At 44.2% G+C, this 25,396-nt stretch overlaps 1 protein-coding gene across 1 annotated transcript in view; it reads left to right on the plus strand.

The window, feature by feature from the left end:
• The first annotated feature begins 10,024 nt into the window (after positions 1 to 10,024).
• LOC134463164 (all-trans-retinol 13,14-reductase-like) overlaps positions 10,025 to 25,396 on the plus strand; it is a 32,218-nt gene continuing 16,846 nt past the window's right edge. Inside the window, exons 1-4 of the mRNA XM_063216399.1 lie at positions 10,025 to 10,541; positions 13,507 to 13,689; positions 17,896 to 18,137; positions 24,225 to 24,420. Coding sequence (XP_063072469.1) covers positions 10,367 to 10,541; positions 13,507 to 13,689; positions 17,896 to 18,137; positions 24,225 to 24,420 — 796 coding nt within the window. The 5' untranslated portion in view covers positions 10,025 to 10,366. The remainder of the gene's footprint in view (positions 10,542 to 13,506; positions 13,690 to 17,895; positions 18,138 to 24,224; positions 24,421 to 25,396) is intronic.

The following is a 25,396-nucleotide window of genomic DNA, read 5'->3' on the forward strand; positions in this document are numbered from 1 at the left end:
ACGGCACATTCGCTGATTAAAGAACAGCGCCGGCGTACGATGTAACAAGGAGCCACATTGTTTTCCCCAGTGGAGCCGCGTGTACCCTCTGAAGATGTGGAAGCAAGCCTGCATGTCTGCCTCTCTCCTACCCCCTACCCCCTATATCCTAGCCATCTCCCTATTGGCTGTTTTTTTTTTCATCACAATATCTCCTCTATTGTGTTCAAGTCTCTCCAGCTTCATACATAATTCCCACTTCTCTCTATTTTTTTTTACACTCACTCAGTCTTGTGTGTCGTGTCGTGTTGTGTTGTGTCGCGTGGGATGTTATTGTCATGGGCATACTGTGTAGAGAGCTGGTTACAGTGAAATAAATGTGTTCTCCGCAGTACCTGTGCTTGCCACCAGGGGCGCCGCTAGACTGTTGTTTACAGCAGCTTTAGCAGTGTTCAGCAAATGCAGTGGATTCAGTTCAGCCCAGGGTCAGCGCAAGTTGGGAGTCTTATTTTTTTATTTTAGTGTGCTCAGTTCATCTTGAAGCGTATATCGAACCCAGCCATGCTAAGCCCAGGTTGACCCTTGAAGGTGCACTGTGTAATATTTTTAGTATTTTATTTCCAGAATTCATGCACATTCACAAATGTTAGCTTTTTCATGAACACTTCCATGAATTGTTAGTATTCATTATGACTGTGGACTGTGGCATTTTTCATACATGAAAAGGGTGATCTTCTCCATGGTCCGCCATTTTGAGTTTACAGAAATAGCAAAACTTACTGTACTTTGGTCATATTAGTAAATATTAGTTCATTATTTAGTAAATATTAATGCAAAGACTGAATTTTGCTGTACACAGCACAGTTTCAATGAGCAGCATCGTTGCAATACCTACCCTAGTCACCATCCTACACAGTGCACCTTTAAGTCTAGAAACACCCCTGCTCAAACGCCAGGTGCAATTTTTTTTGGCCCAGGCAAGCCCTGGTAGACTACATGATAGAAAAATGTCTGCACACGTAAATCTTTCTTTCCTTTTTTTAATTGCCAAGCTTTCGGTCTATGACCATCCACGGTCATAGACCGCTATTAAAAAGAAAAGAAAGGATTTATGAAGTGTGCAGACATTTTTATTTCATAGTTTTTGTTTTTGTTTGGCACCTTTTAATCGTGAGTGCGGTGTAATTCGTTTAAATACGGAGTACATGATAGAGCAGTGGTTCTCAACCTTTATTGAAAAATGCCCCCTTGGCCTCATCACAAGCCTCCCAACGCCCCCTTGACCTCATCTTAAGCCTGACAACGCCCCCATTAGTATTAAAACATGTAAATGGACTAATGCCACCAATGATAACTAAACTCAGACCCCTCTCAACTGTATCGTCCTCAATGCCACCCTAACACCGCCTGGGGGGCTGTACCGCCCCTCTCTTCCTTCCTCTCTCTCCGGCAACTTGCAAACAATAACAAAAAGGTTTTTTTTTATCACGTAACCACCTTTGTCACTGCCACCTGGCCAGTCACTCTTGGAGATGTGTCAGAGAACATTCTGGTAAAAAAAAAAAACGCTCTCACATAGCGCTTAGAACATAATACACCCAAGCCAAGTCTGCAGCTTGGTATTCAAGCCTTGTGCAAATGCACACGTACGCAGGCACGCACGCCCACCCACACACACACACACACACACAAACTTGTATACACAATGCGCCACAAGTAGCAGACAGAAGCGCACACACACACACACACACACACACACACACACACACATGTGTATACTCAATGCGCCACACGTAGCTGACAGAAACACACACACACACACACACACACACACACACACACACACACACACACACACACACACACACACACACACACACATGTGTATTCTCAATGCGCCACACGTAGCTGACAGAAACACACACACACACACACACACACACACACACACACACACACACACACACACACACACACACACACACACACACACACACACACACACACACACACACACACACGTGTATACTCAATGCGCCACAAGTAGCTGACAGAAGCACACACACACACACACATTCATCTGTTAGTAAAGCAAAAGCAAAGCCCTGATGGCAGCGCTCTAGTCTATTCATGCCGTCCCCAGTGGAGTATAGTGTGCTGTAGCAGCAAGGACACTGCCACTTTTCATACAGTATACTAGAAGCACTTGTTGAAGTGAAAGGAAATGAATGCTGCCTGCCTGCAGCCCGGACGGACGCTATATAGCTATACAGCATGACCTCCGGCGCTGCAGCAGCTACTGTATTGTCCAATCAATGTAAGCATGTAATTCAATACAGCAGACAATAACATCATATATACGTAGGCCTTGTAGTACATGTATACACAGACTGTATGCTACCGTATATCAGGGGGGTAGTGGCTGCAGTCGGTCATAAGCGGTGGAGATATTGGAGAGACTGGAGTGAGCGCTGTTATATGCAATATACACACAATGTTCTCTTAACATCTTCCCCCGTCACACTCTATTGAAGTATTGATAAAGACCTGGAGTTGAGTAGTGGAACCATCAAGCCATTATTTGAAAGTCATGAAAAGAGGCTATAATGACTTGGACAAATGCTTGACTGGCTAGCTACACAGAAAGGTGTACAGAAAAGAGAGCGCATCACATTTACCATTGATCACATTACTGGTAAATTTTTTATAGTTTTTAAACTGTCTACATGAACAGGCTCTATCACAATAAACAGAAACCGATCACTGTAGGGACATTGTTATTCTGGAGGACTTTTGCTTGTCACTTATCTGGATTATCCTATAGGATGGAGAAAGCTAAACGTTTTTTGTTTTTTCCCAATTTTAGATTAGATGCTTAGTGTGTTTTACACCGTTTGTGTAGATAGGCCTAGTTGTGTTGACACTGACATAAAATGAGTGAAATCTCTTGGTCCACACGCGCTCCTACCGTACAGCATGCATGTGTGAATAATACTACACCACTCTTCACTGAGTGTCTCTAGAACATTGATTCTCAAAGTGTGGTCCGGGGACCACTGGTGGTCCGCGACAGAGCTCAGGTGGTCCGCGACAGAGCTCAGGTGGTCCGGAGGGGATTTTAATTTTTCCAAGACATTTGTAACATTATTACAAAGCTAAATGTAGCTGAAGTCTTATTTTCACCACAACAAGACAGGCTTGTAAATGTGAATAAAAAGTAAATTATCTGCCTTGAAAATAGGAGTGTCAAATTAGCCGTCAACTGTCAGTTCAGTTGACAGGTGGTCCCTGAAGATTTTTGGGGCGCCAAAGTAGTCCTCGGTCTGAGAAACTTTGAGAAACACTGCTCTAGAAATGCGGAATTGAAGTGTCTCTTTTGCAATAACTTATCAGTATGTCACCAGTGGCTGTTGTTCCCCTTTCACACATGGCTTCCCTGACACTAACACGCTAGATATTGCCCACCATTTGAATGTATTGCACTCACCATGTGCAGCAGGGTATGGAGAGAAGACTTTATTTTGGATATTGGCGAAACGGGAAGCATTATGTGACAAGAAGTAGGATAGTGGATGACACAAAAGTCAAAAGTGTTTATGGGAAAACAACATATCAGGCATGTAAAATCTATGTGATGACGTGGGGTTTAATTAAAGGGTTTTTCTTGTGTGTGTGTGTGTAGGGAAGTGTTTTCTCTGACATTTTAGAGACAGTGCCATATTGCTTAAAACGGAGCTCCATTGGGGCCGTGGGTTGACTTGCTGTAGTATTTAGGGAGCGTACCTATGTTTCCCGGGTCCTATATTCCTGTGTTCCAATGTTCCCCTGTCTTTGTATTTTTGTTTCCCTAAAAAAGGGTTCTATGTTCCCCGCATTGTATCTGACCCTTCCCAAAACCATCCCTAAACCTAACCTGTCAGTAATGCAATGTTTCCGAGTTTTAAATTTGTGCCCTGACCAAAACTATCCCTAAACCTAACCTGTCACAGGTGCAACAACAACCTGTGCTTTGCCATGCGGCAGCAGTCTACTTGGAAGCAGCGGGGAACATAAAACCCTTTTTTGAACAAAGGGTCCTAAGTTCCCCAGTTGCGGGGAACATAGGACCCGGCCGGGAACATAGGGATGACCCCAGTATTTATACGTATATAGGTGTCTCTTAGCAGCTGCATGAACCTCTTTCAGTGTTCCATCGTCTCTGCAGTGCACAAGTTGTAAACGTGTGTTCGTGTTACCACCCAGCGCCTGTTTCACACGAGTGTCCACTTCAACTGTGTAACAAACATACTTTCATACGGTGTTACTTCTTCCACTGGTGTTACCATGCTTCCAGTGTTTCGTTAGCCATTCTTGATCAAGCAGAGGTGGAAAAACAGGGGACTAAACTACAAAGCTGCTGGAGTAAACCAGGTTAAGTTAAGAGGTAAAACATAATACAAGAACCCGGAGTCCTCATTTTCTTAAGAGGACTCCAGGCTCTTCTATTAGATGATTTACCTCTTAACTTAACCAGAGAAATTACAATAGAGGAGAAACTTCACTCCCATTGGTTCCCATTATAGCCAGCAAGCTTTGCAGTTCCGATTGGGTGCACACTAGGGGGCGAACGCAGGCAGGTGAAAACCCCAAAGACATCCATTCACTTGCCTGCTAGCGTCAACTAGCTGCAGTTCGTGTTGGGTGTCCACTAGGGGGCGAACGTGGGCAAGTGAAAACCCCATTGACATCCATTCACTTGCCTGCGAGCACCAACTAGCTACAGTATCACCAGTGAGTGAACCTCCTCTGACTTAACCTGGTTTAGTCCTGAACCAGCTTTGTAGTATGGGCCCCAGGACTGACAGAGGGTCCGTTCCAATATGCGACCTTGCGTCCTCCACTTGCGCTTGTGGCCTCGTACCAAGTAATATGTCATGATGACATCACTGACAAGATTATTACATTTCAATATCTCACAAAAGCTCAATTGTAAAGTCATGTTCTCATTTGCAAACTGGATGTTGAATGAAGAATAGTCCCCCAAAACATTTTTTGGCTAGGCTGACAGCGGGGAAACTTAATTGTTTTCTCCACGGAGGCGGGGCATCAGCAAAACGTGAGGCCACAAGCCCAAGTGGAGGACACAAGGTCGCATATTGGAATGCACCCTGGTTTAGTCCTGAACCAGCTTTGTAGTATGGGCCCCAGGACTGACAGAGTAAAAGCCCTGCTTGCTTAGGTTTTCCTTCTGCCTGTGCCCTCTCAAATCAACCTGGCTTCAGGGATGTGGTCATTAGGATCAGCTAGGTTCATTGAAATGGTTGGAGCAAAAATGTGGCAGGGTGTAGGGCTGGGCGGTATACCGTTAAAAATACGTGATAACGGTTTTAACCTACACAAGTTTCACTTTTTGATGAAAGAAGGTTTTTTTAAAGTTTTTATTCCAAAAAAGTGATTAAAATAGAAATGGAGATTAACTAAAATTCAGGATTTTATCCCATTTATAAATACAATTTCAGCCTTTTCTTCAGAAACATTGATATGTGGCGGAAAATCGCCGCTTATGAACAAAAAAATCATGCAGAGAACCGTGATATTAATTTTCATCAAGAAAACCGTCCTGAACCGCCCAGGGTGTATTGCTTTCTGCACCCGGTTTTTCCCAAGCGCTTCAGAATATTGATATTAAGAGTCCATAATGTGGGACAGGAATGACAAGGGAAGTGTCACTGTGAGCTTCTCACCATGTCTACAACATCTCAACACCTTTGTTGCCTACAAAAATGGACATACTTTTGTGTCAGAGACAACTGAATATACCATGTTTTGACTATTGGCAGCTATTGGTTCAAAAGGGCATATATACATAAATACTCAATGAGGTAATTTATAGAAGCACATTTGCCTTTATTTATGTCATTCATATTTTGTATACCTACCTATGCTGAAAAAAAACCCACACATGAGTGAGTATCTATGAGTGCCATCTTGCATTACTGGTGTGTGAATATAGGAGATGAAGCTGTACATTTCATGATGTCTACAAAATAAATGGTTTGAAAATACATTTATTTGACTCCTCTTTTTCTTTTTGAGGGTGTTGTCTTGTCCTTATTTCAACAGGGCGATGAAGGGCAGACGGGGAATCGATGGATTAGGTTTGGGAAATGATCCAGGCTGGATTCGAACCTAGATCCCCTTGACAATGTAGCCTGTAGTCAGTGCTGGACTGGTTATCTGGCATAGCGGGCATTTTCCGGTGGGCCCTGCACCTTTGTGGGCCCCTATTTTCAGAAATGTTAAAAAATATTTTTTTTTACATATCTGAAAATAGGGGCCCACGAGGGTGCGGGACCCACTAGTGAGTCATTTCTGCCCTACTAATTATGAGCCAAAAGTGCCCGGGCCCTATTTCTCCTAGCCAGGCCACACCCTCCTAGTGACGTAACACCTTCTGTGTTGCTTCTAGTCAGGGCAAGAGCAATGTAAATGTCGTTTCAGACCTCCTGAAAAAACGGGAACTCCACCCACTTTGTCGGACACCAGCCAACCAGTAGCAAACCAAGGGAGGCGGGTCAACCGAACCATGCCGTTTGGGAAACATTCATTGTTATGATCTTGGTCAGACCAAGAGATCTGAAAGCCAATGATAATCTGGCTATATTTCTCCCCCAGTCCAGCCCTGCCGGCTGTAGATGGTATGGGTCTTAGCCACAGTGTGCCACAGTACCTCCCTGACTCCTTTTTTTCTGATTGTTATGATCATCCAGGCCCATAGAGGTATAGCATTAGACTAGAGGTGACACAGCAATTTACGACAGCAATGGAAAATGGCAAGCATAGCCTTCTTTCTCTGTAGACCTGTGCTCTTCAATCAATGCAGATCCATGGAGAACACACCCGCACACTCTTGTAAAAAAAAAAATGGCCCAAAACTGTGAATATGAAGTGATACATTAATCAAGGATCAGGTTTGAAGTGTTAGGCTAAATATCTACTTAAATCATATGAGTCGATAAAATACTGCTGAAAATCTGTTTATATTACCCGTAGGCTACATAGTATTTAGCAACACATTCCAACTGTTCCTTCAACATTCCTTGTAATAGTGTGTCAATGGACATTTTCACATTATTAAGCCATTTTTGACAGATGTGAGCTCCTTCTCCTTCTTTTGCAATGCTCAGGTGTCTTCCTACAAATAATCATGGCTGCCAGGATTGCTATGAAGGGCAGGGCGTCAGACTGAGACTTGTAGCCCAAAGGTTACCGGTTTGACTCCCGACCGGCCAGGTTGGTGGGAGGAGTAAACAACAAGTGCTCTCCCCCATCCTCCTCCATGACTGAGGTACCCTGAGCATGGTACCGTCCTGCCGTACTGCTCCCTAGGGATGCCATTGAGGGCTGTCCCCTTGCACGGGTGAGGCATAAATGCAATTTCGGTGTGTGTGTGTGTGTAACGGAGGCTAACTAGCAGAGTTGGCGCGGAACGTTGGTAAAACCTCCCTCCGATAACCTCATACAGTCTCGTGCCGTTGGGCCGAGAGACTAGTCTCTTGGCCCAGCGGTATCGTAGGCCTACTGTGTCTCCCATTGCCAGACCGTTGTAGTTGACGAGGTCACACGTTCGATCCCCGAGAGGGGTGAACAGGAGCAAGATGACCTCCGTCACATGTGCGGTGTTCACTTGTGTGCGAGGTGGAGTGCTATGTCACAATGACAATGGGAGTTGGAGTTTCCCAATGGGCTTTTCTTCTTTTTCAATAAGGGGGCAGTGTCAACTCTAGGTCTTATGTTCTATGCCCTGGCCTATGTTCAGGCCCAGTGTTGCCAGATGTACGATATCGTATTTGTACCATCATTTTGTCCATTTTGTCCTCTGTACGATTAAAAAAAAACATGATGTAGGCCTACGATAGTTTTAGAGTTGTCATTCAGTTCATTTAGATGCCTTGGCATCGTACAATTTGGGCCTTGTACGATAATTTCCTCCCAAAAAGACAGAAAAACAATAATTTTGAGCTTGTGGTACGATAATTCAGCATTTTCCATCTGGCAACACTGTTCAGGCCTTTCATTCCTACCACGCCTGACAATGCCTGGTTAAGGACCACTTTCAGTTGTTAGGGGGCCCACTCTGGGAACTCTTGTCTTGATCAAATTTTATTTTGTTTTATTTTCACCAAAGATTGGCATGGTGCAGTTATGGGTGTCAGGGGAATGCAGTGTGTCCTTCATGATGTCAAAGTGAAACTTAACGTTCAAGGGCAGTGAAGCTTTCCCTCTAATTGCCCAGGGGAAGGTTCATTAATTGGAAGCTTTAAAACACCAAATATAGGTTTATTTATTGGCTATAAAGGTCCCACCTCTTTTTTTTATTGAGACCCTTACAAATCTAAGTGGGCACAATTTAAAAATGCTACAGGTGACCAGGTAGGCTACAGTGCATTTGGTAGGCCTATAGGCCCACGCTACGTGGATTGTGTTACACTGTGTTTAAAAAAAAAAAAAATCAACAACACAAATCTACACAGAAAATCCCACCTATTGGGGTAGGTGCGTAGCGGGGTTAAATCCTAATTACTTCCAGATGTGTTATGGCCCCTCCTGACGGTCTCTGGCTACTTCTCGGGTTTCACCAAAGAATTTCTAAACATTTCTAGAAGGAGAATTTTCGAAGATTTGTTTTGCTTCTGAGGATCCGCAACTCGTCAGGTAGGCTAACGATTGAGCCAAAAGAGCAAAGCAGCAGCATCAGTTCATCAGGTTCATTTGATTATCCGGCGCAGAGTTTGACAGACGTGTTTTTTTATTGCAGCACCAGTTTAGCACTCTTTAGACTACATGGTTAAAACGCACTTCTTGGCGATGGTGGTCCGGTCCCATAACTTGTCTAGGGGTACGGTTAATGACCTCCGCAATGAGGTTATGATTTTTTTTATTATTATAATTATTACCTCCTCAAGGTTCGGTCGCGATGGTTTGATGGTTGTCTGTGTCTGTCAGCAGGATAATTCAAGTCATGAACGGATTTGGATGATTTTTTTGTGTGGAATTGTTGGAAATGACAAAAGGGACAAGTGATTCAATTTTGGTGGTTATCAGGGTCACGATGCGGATCATTTGTTTAAAAGATTCTTCACCATGCGAATTTTGCCCTTCCAACTCCCTAAAACTTGGAAAAAATGGGGTGTGACATATAGTCTAACAGCCTCCTTGGCGGAGGTCTGCACTCTGCACTTCTAGTTTTGCCTGTAAACAAATTGATTTTTCTTCTGTCGGACCACAAAAAGCATGACTGATATGATTCTGGCAGATTTTGTTGGCCTATTGGAGTGAAGTAAAAAGGAGTGAAGTCTACTAATATGAAGCTCTATATCATATCATAGCCTATCATATATCATATCAAATCATAGGCCTACAATCTGACTTTACCTTTGTTTTTCAATTAGTACCATTTAGAAGTCATGTCTTAAGAAGATAATTTAAATGTATAAACTTGCCAAAAAAAGAACCTCCATACCCCACCCTGTGTGTGAGATACTGTAGGCCTACCAATCAATGCTGTCTATGTCCTTAACATGTGTGTCACATTTCATGAATAGGCTATAGGCCTATAATTGTAGTACTATGTGCTGTCATGTGGTATAAAATGTAGAGAGGCATGATATGTGTGTTAAGACGGCGAGCTTTCATTTATTTCTTCAAGGCCTCGAGTTTAAACGAGGTCCTTTTTGGATGTGCAGTGAGTGCGTGATTTGGATTCTGCATGGCGTAACAGGCTACAGGGCAAATGACAAGCTCTCCTTGTTGATTTTTCTCACCCCCTCCGGATCTGAGCACGAAAAGCCCCGACTGTCTCCCAAGCATGACTTCCTCGAAATAATCCAATCAGCTAGAAACCACAGTGTCAGGCCAGGAATTGCATTTGTGACGTCTCTCCCACCAATGTGATCATTACAATTCCCTTAGTGTTGTAAGACAAGCCTTTCATCCATGTCTGCGGAGGAGATATAAAAGGATCAAAAGCATATTCTCTCATTCTCTTTCTACCCGGCACATTCACTTTCACCCTATGGGGAAAATTTTATGAGTTTATAAACTAAATTCGCCAGCTACAACTTGCATACAAATTGGACGTCTCTTCTCTCCCCCTAGCAGCCTTCATTCTTCTTCTTTAGGGCTAGTGCTTGGCCAATTCCTGTAATTAGAGCACGACGTCTATATATCCTGGCTCCCTTTGGGCTCCTGGAGAACTCGGAGAGATCTGAAGGACTTACCGCAGTGTCGGCACCCGACGTGTTCTCCCACAGGCGCCTCTCTCTCCCTCCATCTCCATCTCCTGCAGCAGACCTTGAAAGCGGCTGGTCCCTTGCCTTGCTGTCCTGTCCTGTCCTGTGTTGTAACAATGGGGCCGCTCCTCCTCATGGGTGCGGTGGTGCTGGTGCTAGCTGTGGTGGCCCTCTCCCTCTCCCTCTACCGCTACTACGCCCAGAGGCCCTCCATCTTCTCGGAGGAGTGTCTGAGGCCCCCCGCCCCTCTGGTGCTGGACCAGAAGCTGAGAGACCAGGTGCTCAAGATAGGTAAGCTACTGCACTGCACACCACACACAGAGGCCGCATTACATTATATTACATTACATTACATGTGCACTTTGTATCTACTAGTGATGTTGGCTATGATTATGTCCTCCTCGTTTGTGAGTCGCTTTGGTTATAAAGCGTCTGCCAAATGCAATGTAATTAAATGTAATGCAATACATTACATTACATTACATTACAAGGCATTGCATTACACTTATCTGATGCCAAATAGTTATAATACACTTTTTAAAAAGTATTTTTTAGGGCTTTCTGCCTTTGCTGTGACAGGACAGCTGAAGAGGTGGACAGGAAGTTGTTGGGAGGGAGCGATGGGGTGAGGGCCAGGAAATGACCTCAGGCCAGACTCGAACCCTGGTCCCCGCCGCAAGAGCGCGGTGCCCTAAGCTAGTCGAGCCATGGTCAAGGCTGTAACTGCACATTGGCTACGTTTACATGACATTTTTCATTCAGAATTAAATAGTTCTGTCAAGTTTACTTTGATCTTTCATTTAATTCTGAATTGTGAAGTGTTTACATGATGTTTTCAAAGCGGATTTAAGCTTAATTCAGAATTAATGATAGTTCATTCTGAATTAAATATCTCATGTAAACGTGGCCATTAGTGCTAATACTGAATTGTGACTTAACAACTTCTGTTTGTTGCAACAAAGTGTCTTGCTGCGATCTATTAAGACATAATGAATAAGCACCCCCACTATCACTTCAATATGTTTGACAGCCCATTTTTCCAGTGTTTTTTGTTGTTGTTGTTATGCAGGACAGTGCATCATGCAGCTTTGCCTAGGGATGATGAGTGAGGTACACACACACAGACAGACCCAACAACTGCTGCAGAGTGAGACATACTTACAGTACCTACAGCATAAAAGAGAGAGTAGAGAGAGAGAGGTTCCATTGGCCAATTGTTTCCGGGTTCTATTATTGGGGGGGAAATCCCCCTTTAGGCAGACCTAGGCAGACCTGAGGACTGTTCTATTCAATGCTAGGAGCATTATGACACGCCCCTTTAGGCAGACCGGAACCTGGTCATGTTAGGTGCCCATAGAAACCTATTATGTTGGCATATCTCTATACTTAAAGAATCTCTGGTAGGAAGGTCATTCACCTTGTTTCTATGGATCTCGGCAGCTTCCAACTTTGATGTGAATGACAGGTGACACAGGTGACATGTCTTAAATCGGTGTTTACAGTCATTATTGAAAGTGTCCTAAGAATACCTCTAGTTGCATTGTAATTATAGAGTACATCATAGACATTCAGGTCATTTATGTTAAAGGGGTATGCCACTATTTTGGGGCCTAATGCAGTTAAAATCGTTGGTCAGGGTTTATAAAGGTGGTAAAGTGTCTTATTTTTCATGTAAGCCGTTGTCTTGCTTTAAGACAAGTTGAAAGAGGGAGCATGTCGCTAAGCTAGTGAAAGTCAATGGATCCGTGTAGCATGTAGCAATGCTACATGGATGCATTGATTTTCACTAGCTTAGCGACATACTCCCTCTTTTAACTTGTCTTAAAGCAAGACAACACTTCACATGAAAAATAACTTTACCACCTTTACAAACCCTAGCCAACGATTTTAATCGAATTAAGCCCCAAAATAGTGGCATACCCCTTTAACATTCCAGGGAATGGATTATTTTGGTGTCATTTTAAAAAATATATATTTAAAGGTACACTGTCCAAACTATGCTGCTCATTGAAACTGGGTTGCCTATTGCCAAATGTGATCTTTTCATGAAAGTTTACTAAGTACTAAGTAAACTAATATTTTCTAGTATACCCCAAGTACAGTCATTTTTGCAGCTAAAAATGGCTATTTCTAGAAATTAAAAATGGCGGACCAAGATACCCCTTTTCATGTATGAAAAGTGCCATTTTTCCAGTCATAATGAATACTTAGAATTTGATGGTGGTGGTAAGTATTCATGAAAAAGGTAACATTAGTGAATGGGTAGCATGAATTCTGGAAATAAACAACTAAAAATCTTACACAGACTACCTCTTAAGTTATTCAGACTGCAAGTAAGAGTGTGAGTCAGGAAAGACAGTCCTCAGGATAGACAGTCCTCCACTCTATAGAGTTCAAACAGATTTGAAAAGCAATATCGAGCTGTTTAGACTTCTCACAACTCTCAAAGATATTTTCATCTCTTGTGTTTGTCTTTTTAGAAGACAGTTTTTTCTTGGCTTTTCTCTCACATACAATGTTTTTTTTTTTAATTATTATTCCTTTCACTTGTTCGAATCCCTAATTATACCTCATGTCCTCTGCACCTCCGTCGTTGTGCCACCCCGACATCTCTGACGTGTGTGTGTGTGTGTGCTGGAGGCATGGGCAATTGTCAAAAGGCCCGGGGCACACACACACACACACACACACACACACACACACACACACACACACACACACACACACACACACACACACACACACACACACACACACAGCCACATTTTCAGAGGTTAGATCCACAGTGAGTCATCGCTGTCACCGTGCGACTAATGGGTAGCATGTGGCCCAGTTTGCCCCCGACGCCTTAATCCCCATAACCCACTGGCTGCTAATCGCTCTGCTGAATGGAGCTCAAAATCAGTGGAGCAGGAAGAATGGGAGTGATTCTCTCTCTCTCTTTTTTTGCTTTTTGTTTTTTTGTAACAGGCTTGAGTGAGAGAAAGAGAGAGAGAGAGAGAGAGAGAGAGAGAGAGAGGGAGAGAGAGAGTATTGACCCAAGCTGAAAGATGAGAGGAAGTAGGCCAGTGTGTGGGCGGAAAGCACTCTGGGATGGGGATGCGCCACATGCCACACTTAGACACACACACACACACACACACACATGCACGCACACACACGCACATACGCAGAAACCGTCTCTATACGTGCTGCTGCTGTTGCTGACGTGACGATCGAAAACGCTTATCTGGGCATCCCATTGTTTTCCTTCAAGGTTTCCGTAGCGACCGCGTTCCGGAGGGGCTGGATGCGGTTGTCGTGGGCAGCGGCATCGGGGGCCTGAGCGTGGCGGCGGTGTTGGCCAAGGCCGGCAAGAAGGTGCTGGTGCTGGAGCAGCACGACCAGGCGGGAGGATGCTGCCACACCTTCCAGAAGCAGGGCCACGAGTTTGACGTGGGTAAGGCAAGGCAAGAACCAGCGGAGGGTATTGCAACAACCCATTTTGGCCTCAGCCCTTTTTTGAGAAAAGATGCTCTATGCTTATTAAAACCTAAATATCTCAGCCTACGAAGCACATAAAAACATGAAATTAGTTGCATTTAGTAAAAGCCAGAACCCTCCTTTTGCATTAGAATGTGTTCATTCAGCTCTAACATACCCACATTGTTAATGAAAAACTAAAATCTCAAGAGCCTGCATTCAGCGTACGTAGTATATGTCGCTCCAGGCTAAAATGGGTTAAATGATAAACCTGGTTAGGCTAGGTTCACCTACATACTAAAAGGATGCTATTCATTTAACACTTAGAGACTCTTTTTAACATCTCCTAGAGCAGTGTTCTCCAAATGCCGGCCCGGGCCTGGCAAACATTTGGCCCACATGATGTTGGACCAATATTCAAGTCAGTGTGTTGGACCAAATGAAAACAAATATATGTGCTTCAGCGTCTGTGGCCATACATGTACGGGTGGACGATTGGTTTGGCCCTCAGCCTCATTTCCGCTATCTACAATTTGGCCCTTGGGTCTTCTATCAGATGATTTACCTTAAAAGGTGCACTGTGCAGGAAATGGTCAAAAAAAGGTACTGCAACTATGCTGCTCATAGAAACTGGGTTGCCTATTGCCAAATATGATCTTTTCATGAAAGTTTACAAAGTAATAAACTAATATCTTCTTGTATGGCCCAAGTGCAGTTATTTTTGCAGCTAAAAATGTCTATTTCTGGAAATTCAAAATGGCGGACCATGGAGAAGATCTCCCTTTTCATGTATGAAAAGTGCAATTTTCCTAGTTATAATAAATACTTAAAATTTGATGGTGGTGGTAAGTATTCATGAAAAAGGTAACAGTGAATGGGTAGCATGAATTCTGGAAATAAACAACTAAAAATCTTACACAGTGCACCTTTAAGGTAAACTTAACCTGGTTTTCCACTGAGCCAGGTTCTTGGAATATAATCCCATTAGCCATGGGCTTGATGTGGGTAAGGAAAAAACTTGTCAAAAAGAGGTCAGAAAACCCCAAAATATGACTGCTGCCTTTGTAATAGCCTATTAGACGATTTACATTTCCCCCATCTGTGCAGTCAAAGAGAAATTAAAATGGAGTGTTGCTATGGATCAATGTTGTCATGTATATGTGTGACATGAGTGTGGTCAACGTCCGTGAATCTTTCCTTCAAACTATTTTTGTGTTTGATTTGGATAAAGCAAAAATCTGAATCTTTGAATTTGATGTGGTTAAAGCGCGAACCAGAGTCTCTGAGTTTGATGTCAGTAAGTGTGATGGAGGTCATCTTGCACCTGTTCGTCCCCCTCAGGGCGCGAACGTGCGACCTCGTCAACTACATCGGTTCGGAAATGGGAGGCACAGTACGATACCGCTGGACTAAAAGACCAGTCCCCCAGCCCAACGGCATCAACACTGTATGAGGCTTTCGGAGGGAGGTTTACCAACGTTCCACGCCAACTCTGCTAGTTAGCTTCCGTTACATAAGACAAGAACCAAGGCTTTGAGACCAGAAAGTGGGGCTTTGATGTTGGCAATTCCAGAAGCAGGGCTTTGAGTTTGGTTTCGGTATGGGTAAAAACCAGGGCGATAAATTTGATGTGGTGTAAGACTCAGAAACAGAGATCTGAGTTAGATGAGTGGAAGACGATACACCTCACCACAGAGAAAGCTAGATGAGCGTTGCACGAGTAGTACATACTGAAAGCACAGAGACAACAATACACACACTCAGCCATATCGATTGAGGAGAGGCCTCTATGCTATGCAGGGCAACAGTCCAATCCGCATATTGAATATCACATCATGCTCCTACTGGGCTTGTCTCTCACGCCCATGGGAATGAAATGAAATCCCAGCAGCAAGTGTATCCTCAAATGGCTGCTACTCAGCAGTCTGCATAGCCCAGCAAACTAGGACAACCTGTCTAGTGGCAACCAAAAATACAGCATTTTTCCAAGCTACAGTAGCCCTGGTCCTTGTAATGGGGCCTCCATACCAACCCAGTGGTTGGCTAATTGTCGAGCATTGGGGACAGTTGGGACAGATTTGACTCAGGGTTGGTGCTCATGGGTTTCCGTCGGGAGACTTTCAGGATGTTCAGTTGGGTTGATAACAAAATCCCTCCACAGCGGGTGAGGTCGGGCCTGTGTGTTCGGTAAGAAAACTGTGTCCGATCAAGACCGAAAGGAGCAGACAGACAACTGACTAGTGGTAGTTGGAAAGTCTGGTTGGATTCGCTAGGTGTGCACGAGCCTTAAGATCGCCACAACAGGCAAATTTTAATCTCATACTATATGCTGTAGTTACCTTCGATTACTTTACATAACTGACCAATTAAGCCTACTTTTGTGTGTTTACCACAAGTGGTGTGACAGTTGGGGCCCCTATGGAGGACACCTTTTGTCCGGGCCCTTGGCAATTGCCTAGGTTTGCCTAATGGAAAGTCTGCCTTTGCAAGGAGTTCATCCACCTCTGAGGAGATTGTATCCACCTGTTAAATGACTTGAGAGCATTTATTTCACACAGTTTATGTAGATGCAGTTTATGCACCGCACCAAGCATATTTTTGAACACTCCAGAATCACGCTACATAATTTATAGGTACAGTGTCATTTGTGCACAAGGGACCATTTACAATGTCACTGTTGTTGTCAGACTAAACGTTTTTCATACTTTCCTAAATCCCCTGGTGCCATGCATACTGTCAAGTCGTCACCACCAAATTCACAGCAGACCCACTTCTTCTTACTTCCCTGCTACAGCGGTGCACAAGAGCGTATAGAAGGATTCAGGACACCCAAGACAAATTTATGCAAGGCTGCTGCAGGCTGCCCGTTTGGCAGAAAACCAACCAACGTGCGACATCAGAAGGAGCCTCAAAATGCAGATAGAAGAATTGCCCCGTCTTCCAAGTGTTATATAATGCAACAGATACAGTAATTACATAATATCCTAACATTAAAAGAAGTGGTATGAGGAGAGGGTTAGGTTTCTCCTTTAACCCATTTTAGCCTGATGACTCGTATATGTTGTTTGACCTTCTGTGCCTGGAGCGACATATACGCTGCATTCAGGCTCTTGAGATTTTAGCTTTTTTAATAAAAATGTGGGTATGTTACAGCTGAATGAACACATTCTAATGCAAGAGGGTCTTAGGGTTTAAATGCAATCATGTTTCATGTTTTCATGTGCATCAGAGGCTGAGGTATTTAGGTTTTTATAGGCCGAGGGCAGCTTTCCCAACAAGGGCTTAGGCATTCAGGAGGCGTTTTTGCAGGTGCTTTAGGCCAGTGTTTCCCAACCTTTCTTGTCTTGTGTACCCCCAAGCCTTTTCGTTGTGCAATGAGTACCCTCTAAGTCAAGTTCTATACCGCTTTCTCTATCCCAATGTAACTGAGCTACATGTATTTGATAAAATTACATTACATTACATTACAAGTACCCCCTGCAGTGTGCTCGCGTACCCCTATTGGTACACGTACCCCTGGTTGGGAAACACTGCTTTAGGCATCAAAGGGTTAAAGCAGGCCCATAGATGATTGCGTAATGCACTAGAGTGCATGTCGAGTGGTGATGGAGGCACTATAGTAATGGTGGCGTACTGTATACATGGCACTCACTGTATGTGGAATTGAATTTGAATATAATGGAAAGACATTCACTGCCACAGCCTTGGTGCAAAGGGGCTTCGCAAGCAAGCACTGTGTTTCTCATGTGGCTTCAGTCCACACACACACAAACTCAGTCGCACTCTCATTCGTTGTTGTTGTTGTTGTTGTTGTTGTTGTTGTTGTTGTTGTTGTTGTTGTTGTTGTTGTTGTTCGTTCTTCTTCTTCTTCTTCTTCCTCTTCCTCTTCTTCTTCTTCTCTCTCTCTCTCTCTCTCTCTCTCTCTCTCTCTCTCTCTCTCTCTCTCTCTCTCTCTCTCTCTCAGACCATTATTTCATTTATTTCTCTAATCTATATGTTATTTATTCATTTTTCACATCATTATTTTATAACGTTTTTCATCTCTATGTATTCATCTCATCCGAGGCTTTTCTGTCTGTCTCTCTCTCTCTCTCTCTCTCTCTCTCTCTCTCTCTCTCTCTCTCTCTCTCTCTCTCTCTCTCTCTCTCTCCCCCCCTCTCTCTCTCCCTCCCTCCCTCCACAGGCATCCACTACCTGGGCCAGCTGCATGAGACCAGCCTGTTGCGTGTGGCTCTGGACCAGCTGACTGAGGGCCAGCTGCAGTTCTCCCCGCTGGAGCAGCACTTCGACACGGTGCTGATCGGCCAGGGGGCGGGCCGCAGGGAGTACCGGCTGCAGGCGGGGAAGACCCAGATGCACCAGTGCCTGAGGAGCCACTTCCCCCAGGACACCCAGGCTGTGGACGAGCTCCTGAGGCTGATGAAGGTGCTCAGTACCAGAGAGGAAAGAAGAAGAGAGCAGAAAGTTCCATTGGCCTGTATTGTTACGACACCGGCGCCGTCCGCCATTTTGATTTTAGTAGTCAAGGACGCCAACGGCAGAGAGGAAAGAATGGCGGACGGCGCCGGTGTCGCAACAATACATTCTTCTTTCCTCTCTGTCAGTACTACACACTATAGTACAAAAAAATGCAGTGTTGATTCAACATTTGAACAGTTAATTTGCAAAAACGGTGTATCCACCATTTTTGACTTTTGCAATTTATTATTGCAAATGGCTGTTCAGAGGTCCTATCACCTATGTGTGAATTCTTGCTATTCAAATATTTTGAGAACATGCTTTTTCAACCTATAGAAAATGCATGACACTATAGTACAAAACTAGACATGCACCCTGTTTCCGCAAAGGAAGCTGTTTGATAGAACATTTCACTATGTTACACCCTATTTTAATTGTAAGTCTTTCTCTGCCATCTTTTTATATTAGAGGAGTTAGAATCTGGAATGTCAAAAATTGCCCTGTCCACAAACCAATTTGCAGTCACTCGGGGCGTCTAGATTTCTAGGCTAGAAATGGTGAAGAATCTTTTTTCAAAATCCTGGTTCTGGTTCGTGATTCGAATCACAGCCAGAAAATGAATGACTTGTTCCTTGGGTCGTTTCTAACAACTCCACAAACTTCCATCCAAATCCGTTCATTTGTTTTTGAATTATCCTGCTGACAGAGAAACAGACAGACAAACAAACAAACAGACAGACAGACAAAACAATGCGACCGAAAAAATATAACCTCCTTGGCGGAGGTAGAAATGCAGTGTTGGTTCAACAACATGTGGAGAGTACACTCTGGGACCAAATACAGAAAAATAGAAAAAAATTGTCAGTTTTTACATGTTTTTGACCCGTGGATGACTTGATGCGACTGATGAAAGTGCTCAGTGCAGTACAGAAGGGGAGGATTGAGTGGTTTGTTTTTGTTTGTTTTTTTAAAGATATTTTCATGGGCTTTTTGGGCCTTTATTTCGGATAGGACAGTGAAGGTACGACAGGAAGTGAGTGTGCAGAGAGATGGGGGCAGGGTTGGGAAATGACCCTGTCCGGACTCGAACCGGGGTCCCCATGGGCATGCAAGCCCAAGTGTGGGGGGCTTAGCATGCTGCGGTACAGCTCCCTCGAAGGGGATTGAGTGTTATCAATAGAACAAAGAAAGGGGGTTTCATTTTAATGGGCTTGAAGCGCTAAATCGCTGTTCAGTACAAGCTGGAAAAATGCAGTATTCATTCAACACTTGGGGAGCACTTTGTCTGGGACCGAGTTAATACAATCTTTTAGATTTTAGAAGATGTAAAATTGACTCCCCAAGTGTTATATTAACACTGCATTTTTACTGTTTACTTAACAACAGGAGAGGAAGAGTAAACAGAATAAAAAGGGAGGATTTCAATGTGAGTTGAAACATCAAATCCCTGTAAAACATACAAGGCCGAATTAAGATGGTAGGGGGGCCCTAGGCTATTGGTTGCTGTAGGCCCCCGCAGAAGACAAATTCTGCCATAAAGTTAGGTAAACGGCATCATTATTCCGCACCAGGAAGGAGTATTTACAAGATCGAAAACCTTAACAGCGACTAATTTTTCAACTCGGCATCATGTCACAATTCTACAATATTTGATCCCATTTTGTCCAATTGGGGGCCCCCTGCAGTCATATCAAGCCTGTGCATTAATCCGGCCCTGATTACATAGATGGATTAGGTGTAAGAAAGGGATAATTATCAACAGAAAAAGGGGCAATTTTGGAGGTGAATGTGTCAAAGCACTACAATATAGAGATAGATGTGCTGTAGTTAGTGCTTGATATCACTTCAGGAGGAGGTATCATCAACGAGAAAGGGGTCAAATTAATGTGGTGGGAAGCACTGATGCGCCATAATAGATAAATTAGGTGTAAATAAAGATTTTTTTTATCACTTCAGAAAGGGTGCCAAAAATTTCCAGTCCATTTAAGTCAAGCAACACTTGATAGTTTCTTCGAGCTTAAAATTCTGTTTCGAAAAATCATTTATCTGGCTCATTAACTTGCAATAGGGTGAAATGCAGTTTGGATTTCGCTTTGCTGTCCTCTGTGGACTACTAACCACTCTGGAGAAGTTTGGAAGAGCTGGGCCATGTTTCTGTACTTAACTTCAAACTAGAGTACACTACCCAAAAACTACAAAATGCTCGTGTGTTATTGTGTAGTGGAGTGTGAAAGCCTTAAGCATGTCAAACAGCAAAACACCAGCACGCTCCTACAAAAGCTTTTTTTTTTAAATCATCATGTCTGAGGGCTGTGCCTTTTATCATGGACCATCCATGGGCTAGTTGCCAGCCACACGTCAAACAACCTCTTTAGGCGATCACTATCAAGTGCAGTGGGTCTTTAATATGTACACAGTACTGTACTGTACTGTATACTGTGTGACTGGTGCACAACATGGTACAATAAGCATAGGATCCTTGTCTAGATTAATGATATTGCATAGAGAGAAACGATAGCGTTAATTTTCCCCCCGATCAATACCATTTGTAGTCAGGAGGGCTCACATCTCTTCTCAAAACAAGAAAGCAATACTCCTCCCCCTACAGTTGCCTACGTGCATAAGCATGTGGTGTGTTTTCTCCAAGCCTCGTCGTGTATTGAACGAGCCAAGATTTCAGACATAGCATGTGCGTCAGCATCATCCCCCCAGAGCGCTGATAAAAGCCGCTACTGTTACATGAGAGGCCATAGATAAAGAAAAAAAGTGTTTAGAACATTGAGTTCGATGTAAAGCGTAGACAGTGCAGCACAGATGTGAAGTTCAGTTCATTTCTGCTGGGAACAGATGGTTGAAGATAAGGGTGGCACATGTGCCAGTGTATATGAGTTAGAGATGGGATTTATGGCTCTTTGACGGGATCCGGATCTTAGTGGCTCGTTCCTTTCAAAGAGCCGTTCAAAAACTTGGCTCTTTTGGCTCTTTTTTAATTATTAATTCAGTGTTTAGAATGTAATATTTTGACTCCACCTCAAGGTAATTTTGTCCAAACAACAACTGATTATTCTCCTGCTTCAAAAGACTGTTTTTGCCACTCTTCAAGGCAAACAATTGTGTTTTTTCCCAAATTTAATTACTCTGGTCGAGGTCACGTGCTTACTGTAAAATTAATGAAAAATGAATGAAATAACGGTCGAGTGGCTCCCCCAGCTGTGTTCCCATCGTTCACTTCAGGGAGCCGTTCAAAAGAACCGGCTCGTTCGTGAACGACACATCTCTAATATCAGTAAGCTGTGCTTCCCAAAACGCTGTGGAACAACACGTTTTAATTTGAGTTGCAGCATTGAGCCTAGCCTAATTAGATCAGTCGTGAATTCTTTTTTTCTTGTCTGTGTGTGTGCACGCGCATGTTTTCGTGTGAGTGAGCGTGTATGTGTGTGCGTAGTACGCATGCGTACGACATGCCTGTGTGTGCATGTGTGCGTTTGCATGTATGCACGTGTATGTGATAAATCCGCAGACACATTTGGCGGTTCCCAAACTTTTTTCCTTGCACACCCCCTTGTACATTTCAGTGTCATTCGCGGCGCGCACCCCCTAAGGGGATGTTTTGATGTGCTGATGGCCACTTAAGTATGGCTTCACTGCACATATAATCGCAGATTATGCAGAGTCATTTGGGGAATCCTCATTTCCAAATTGAACTGATGTTTCTTCCAGCATACAATTCACCATACAAGTAAAAACTGCTTCATGTTCATTAATGCTGTATAAAAACACACATATCCATCATTGCCCAATTTAGCTTGCGCACCTTCTTGTAGCAGGCCACGCACCCCCAGGGGTGCACGCACCCCAGTTTGGGAAACCCTGTTTTAACACATACAGGTGAGCGGTTAGGGCGTCAGACTTGCATCCCAGAGGTTGCCGGTTCAACTCCCGACCCGCCAGGTTGGTTGGGGGAGTAATCAACCAGTGCTCTCCCCCATCCTCCTCCATGACTGAGGTACCCTGAGCATGGTACCGTCCCACCGCACTGCTCCCCATGGGGCGCCACTGAGGGCTGCCCCCTTGTACGGGTGAGGCATAAATGCAATTTCGTTGTGTGCAGTGTGCAGTGTTCACTTGTGTTCACTTGTGTGCTGTGGAGTGCTGTGTCACAATGACAATGGGAGTTGGAGTTTCCCAATGGGCTTTCACTTACAGTAACTGGTGAAAAATACTGGCAAGAATTATGCTTCTCTCCCTGTGCACCTTGCCACCAACACTGCAGCATGCACCCCCATGGTTGTCCCCCTTCTAGCGGAACAGTAGTTCAGCTGTAAAATCAAGTAATTTCCAAATTCAGTGTTGAGATGTCACAAGGAATGGGAGGTGGGACGTCTGTTTTTGGAAGGGGGTTGATTTTGACCATTATTTATTTGAGGTGGAGGCCATTTCCCTACTCATCCCCCCTATACCTCAAACAAAATGCTCAATATGGCTGTGAGGATGAATCATATCACATGTCACCAATGCAACAAACCGGGATCAAGTATGGTCTCCGAGGCCTTACCGTGGCCTAACAATAGGGCACTCGTCTACTACGTGGCCGATCCGGGTTCGATTCCGGCCGGGGCCCTTTGCCGACCCTTCCTCCCCATCTCTCTCTCCCAACTCGCTTCCTGTCTGGCCTCAACTATCCTCTCGTGAAAAAAACAATAAAGGCTTGAAAAGCTCCCCAAAAAAAACAAAAAAAATGTCGGAACTGAGCGTGACTTTCCATTGAACTTCATCTATTCTCCCTGTTCTCTATTCTCTCCTAGTGTCTCACAAGGGGCATGGCTGCCATAGGATAACAGCTTAGAAACTTACATCGTATGGAAAGACACTAATGGGATTGAAGCGCTCAGCACACTGTGTAAACAATGTTGCTCAGGTGCTCATCTGTACTGGGTGAGGTGTAAGTCCAAAAAAGGAGGGAAAAAGTAGAGACAGTCTGAGATTTGAGAAAAATATTAAAAAGCCTTTAATTTAACATGGAAAATCTGTTTTAAAACACATGTGCCTACACGTTGCGGCCATATTGGCCTTCATCAGGGCATGCTCAGACTGCCTCTGCTTTTTCCCTCCTTTTTTTGGACTTACAGTATGTACATCATATGGCTTCTGGAAGAAACTCCTTATGAACCGTCTCTTCCTCATCAATCTCCTGTGACTCATCAAGTGCCGTCGCTTCGCCCTGTGTCTGTCTCCCTCTAGGGGTGTAAATCACAGCCTCCATGACGATGCGATTCAATATCGATATCTTAATATTTGATGCGATGCGATGTGATTCGATTATTTTTAGAGATGCACCGGATCCTGATTTGTAGGATCCTGCCGAATACCGGATCTACTGCTTAAGATCCTGCCGGATCCGGAACCGGATACCGGATCCTACAAAAGGGTTGAAACATATAGGGTACTCGCAAACGTGGGCCCTTTTTATTACGTTGGCTCAAACTATTTTTTTTGACTCATTGGCTTATTGCCACACTGCCTGCAACGGCCGCTTCCAAGGGGCTTTCACTCCATGCAGTGATTGGGGTTGTGAAAGACTGACTGAAAAGCCTAGGCTAGAGATGCACCAGACCCTGATTTTTAGGTAACATGCCAGATACCGGATCCACTGCTTAAGATCCTGTCGGACCCGGATCCTGTGAAAAACCCTGCCGGATCCGGAACCGGAACCGGATCCGGTGCATCTCTAATTATTTTCGATACTTAAGAATGCCCCACGATACAATACAATACGATTCGATTCGTTTTTTTTTTCAATTACTTTTACACTTCTATTATGTTATGGAGCTAGGGCATTGGGCAGGGGCCAGCGATTCTATTATTTTCGATACACACAGTGTAGCACAGTGTATGATACACCATAATTAAGGCCCCAATTGCAAAATACCAACCTATTCCTTTAAGAATGCCCCACGATACGATGTGATTAGATTCAATCGTCAGATTATATCGCGATATATCAATAAATACATTTCGTTTATTATTTATTTACACCCCTATCTCCCTCCGCAGCTGTGTGCCCGCCACACGCCCCTGCTGGCCTGCCTGAAGATGCTGCCGCTGTGGGTGGTCCGTCTGGTGGTCCGCAGCGGCCTGCTGGGACTCCTCTCCCCCATATTCCGCCTCTCCGCCACCAGCCACTCCAGCCTCATGGCCAGCCTCACCAGCAACAAGGACCTGCACGCCCTCTCAGCCTACCTCTTCTATGGTACAGTATTGTGTTTATCAGTAGGGACCTGCATGCCCTCTCAGCCTACCTCTTCTATGGTACGGTAATATGACTAGGATTCTCAATAGGGACCTGCACGCCCCCTCTCAGCCTACCTCTTCTATGGTACAGTATTGTGTTTATCAGTAGGGACCTGCACACCCTCTCAGCCTACCTCTTCTATGGTACGGTAATATGACTACAGAAGGATTCTCCATAGGCCTATACTTATTTTATTATCACCTGCACGCCCTCTCAGCCTACGTCTTCTATGGTACGCTATGACTAGAATCAGGGAAGCTGACAAAGGCGTCTCTTGTCCCGGGCCCTAGGAGGGAGGGGACCCAGAATTGGATCCTCATTACATTGTACGTATTGGGTTTGGAGCCCTTTCAGATGTCTTTGTCCCGGGCACAGCCAAAGCTGTCAGCGGCCCTGACTAGGATTCTCAATAGGCCTATACTTCTTTTTTATGATATGGTATGACTTTCAGGTCAGTAGAAACGAAACCTTGCTACTAAAGGCTGCAAATGTGGACGATGTGTGTGGGAGCTTTCTTTTCTCTAACGTTGGTGGTGACCCAAGGATTACCCTCCTACGCATCTGGCCAAAGGAGGTGTGCAAGGATACTCCACAAATGACTTTCAGCTTGCCTTCTCACCAGTGCAGTACAGTCTGACTCTTAGCGTACCTCTTCGACGGTATGATGTGACTTGTGACTCAGTGTAGCATTTCTAGACTATGGCAGTGGCACAGTGTGACCATGGCTCTCTGCGTACCTCTGCAATGCTATGGTATGACTCTCAGCATACCTTTTGTGTTGTACCTTTTCTATGGTGCATTATGATTCTCAGGGTCCCTCTTTTAATTGGAAGACTGTGCCTCTGAGACTGTGACCAGACCTCAGATAGAGGTTATATGTGTTTTTTTATTTTGAACTTGGGAAATTCCTTGCTATTTAAATCATGTTAACACC

Source organism: Engraulis encrasicolus, chromosome 2, assembly GCF_034702125.1.
Source record: "Engraulis encrasicolus isolate BLACKSEA-1 chromosome 2, IST_EnEncr_1.0, whole genome shotgun sequence".
Lineage (NCBI taxonomy): Eukaryota > Metazoa > Chordata > Actinopteri > Clupeiformes > Engraulidae > Engraulis > Engraulis encrasicolus.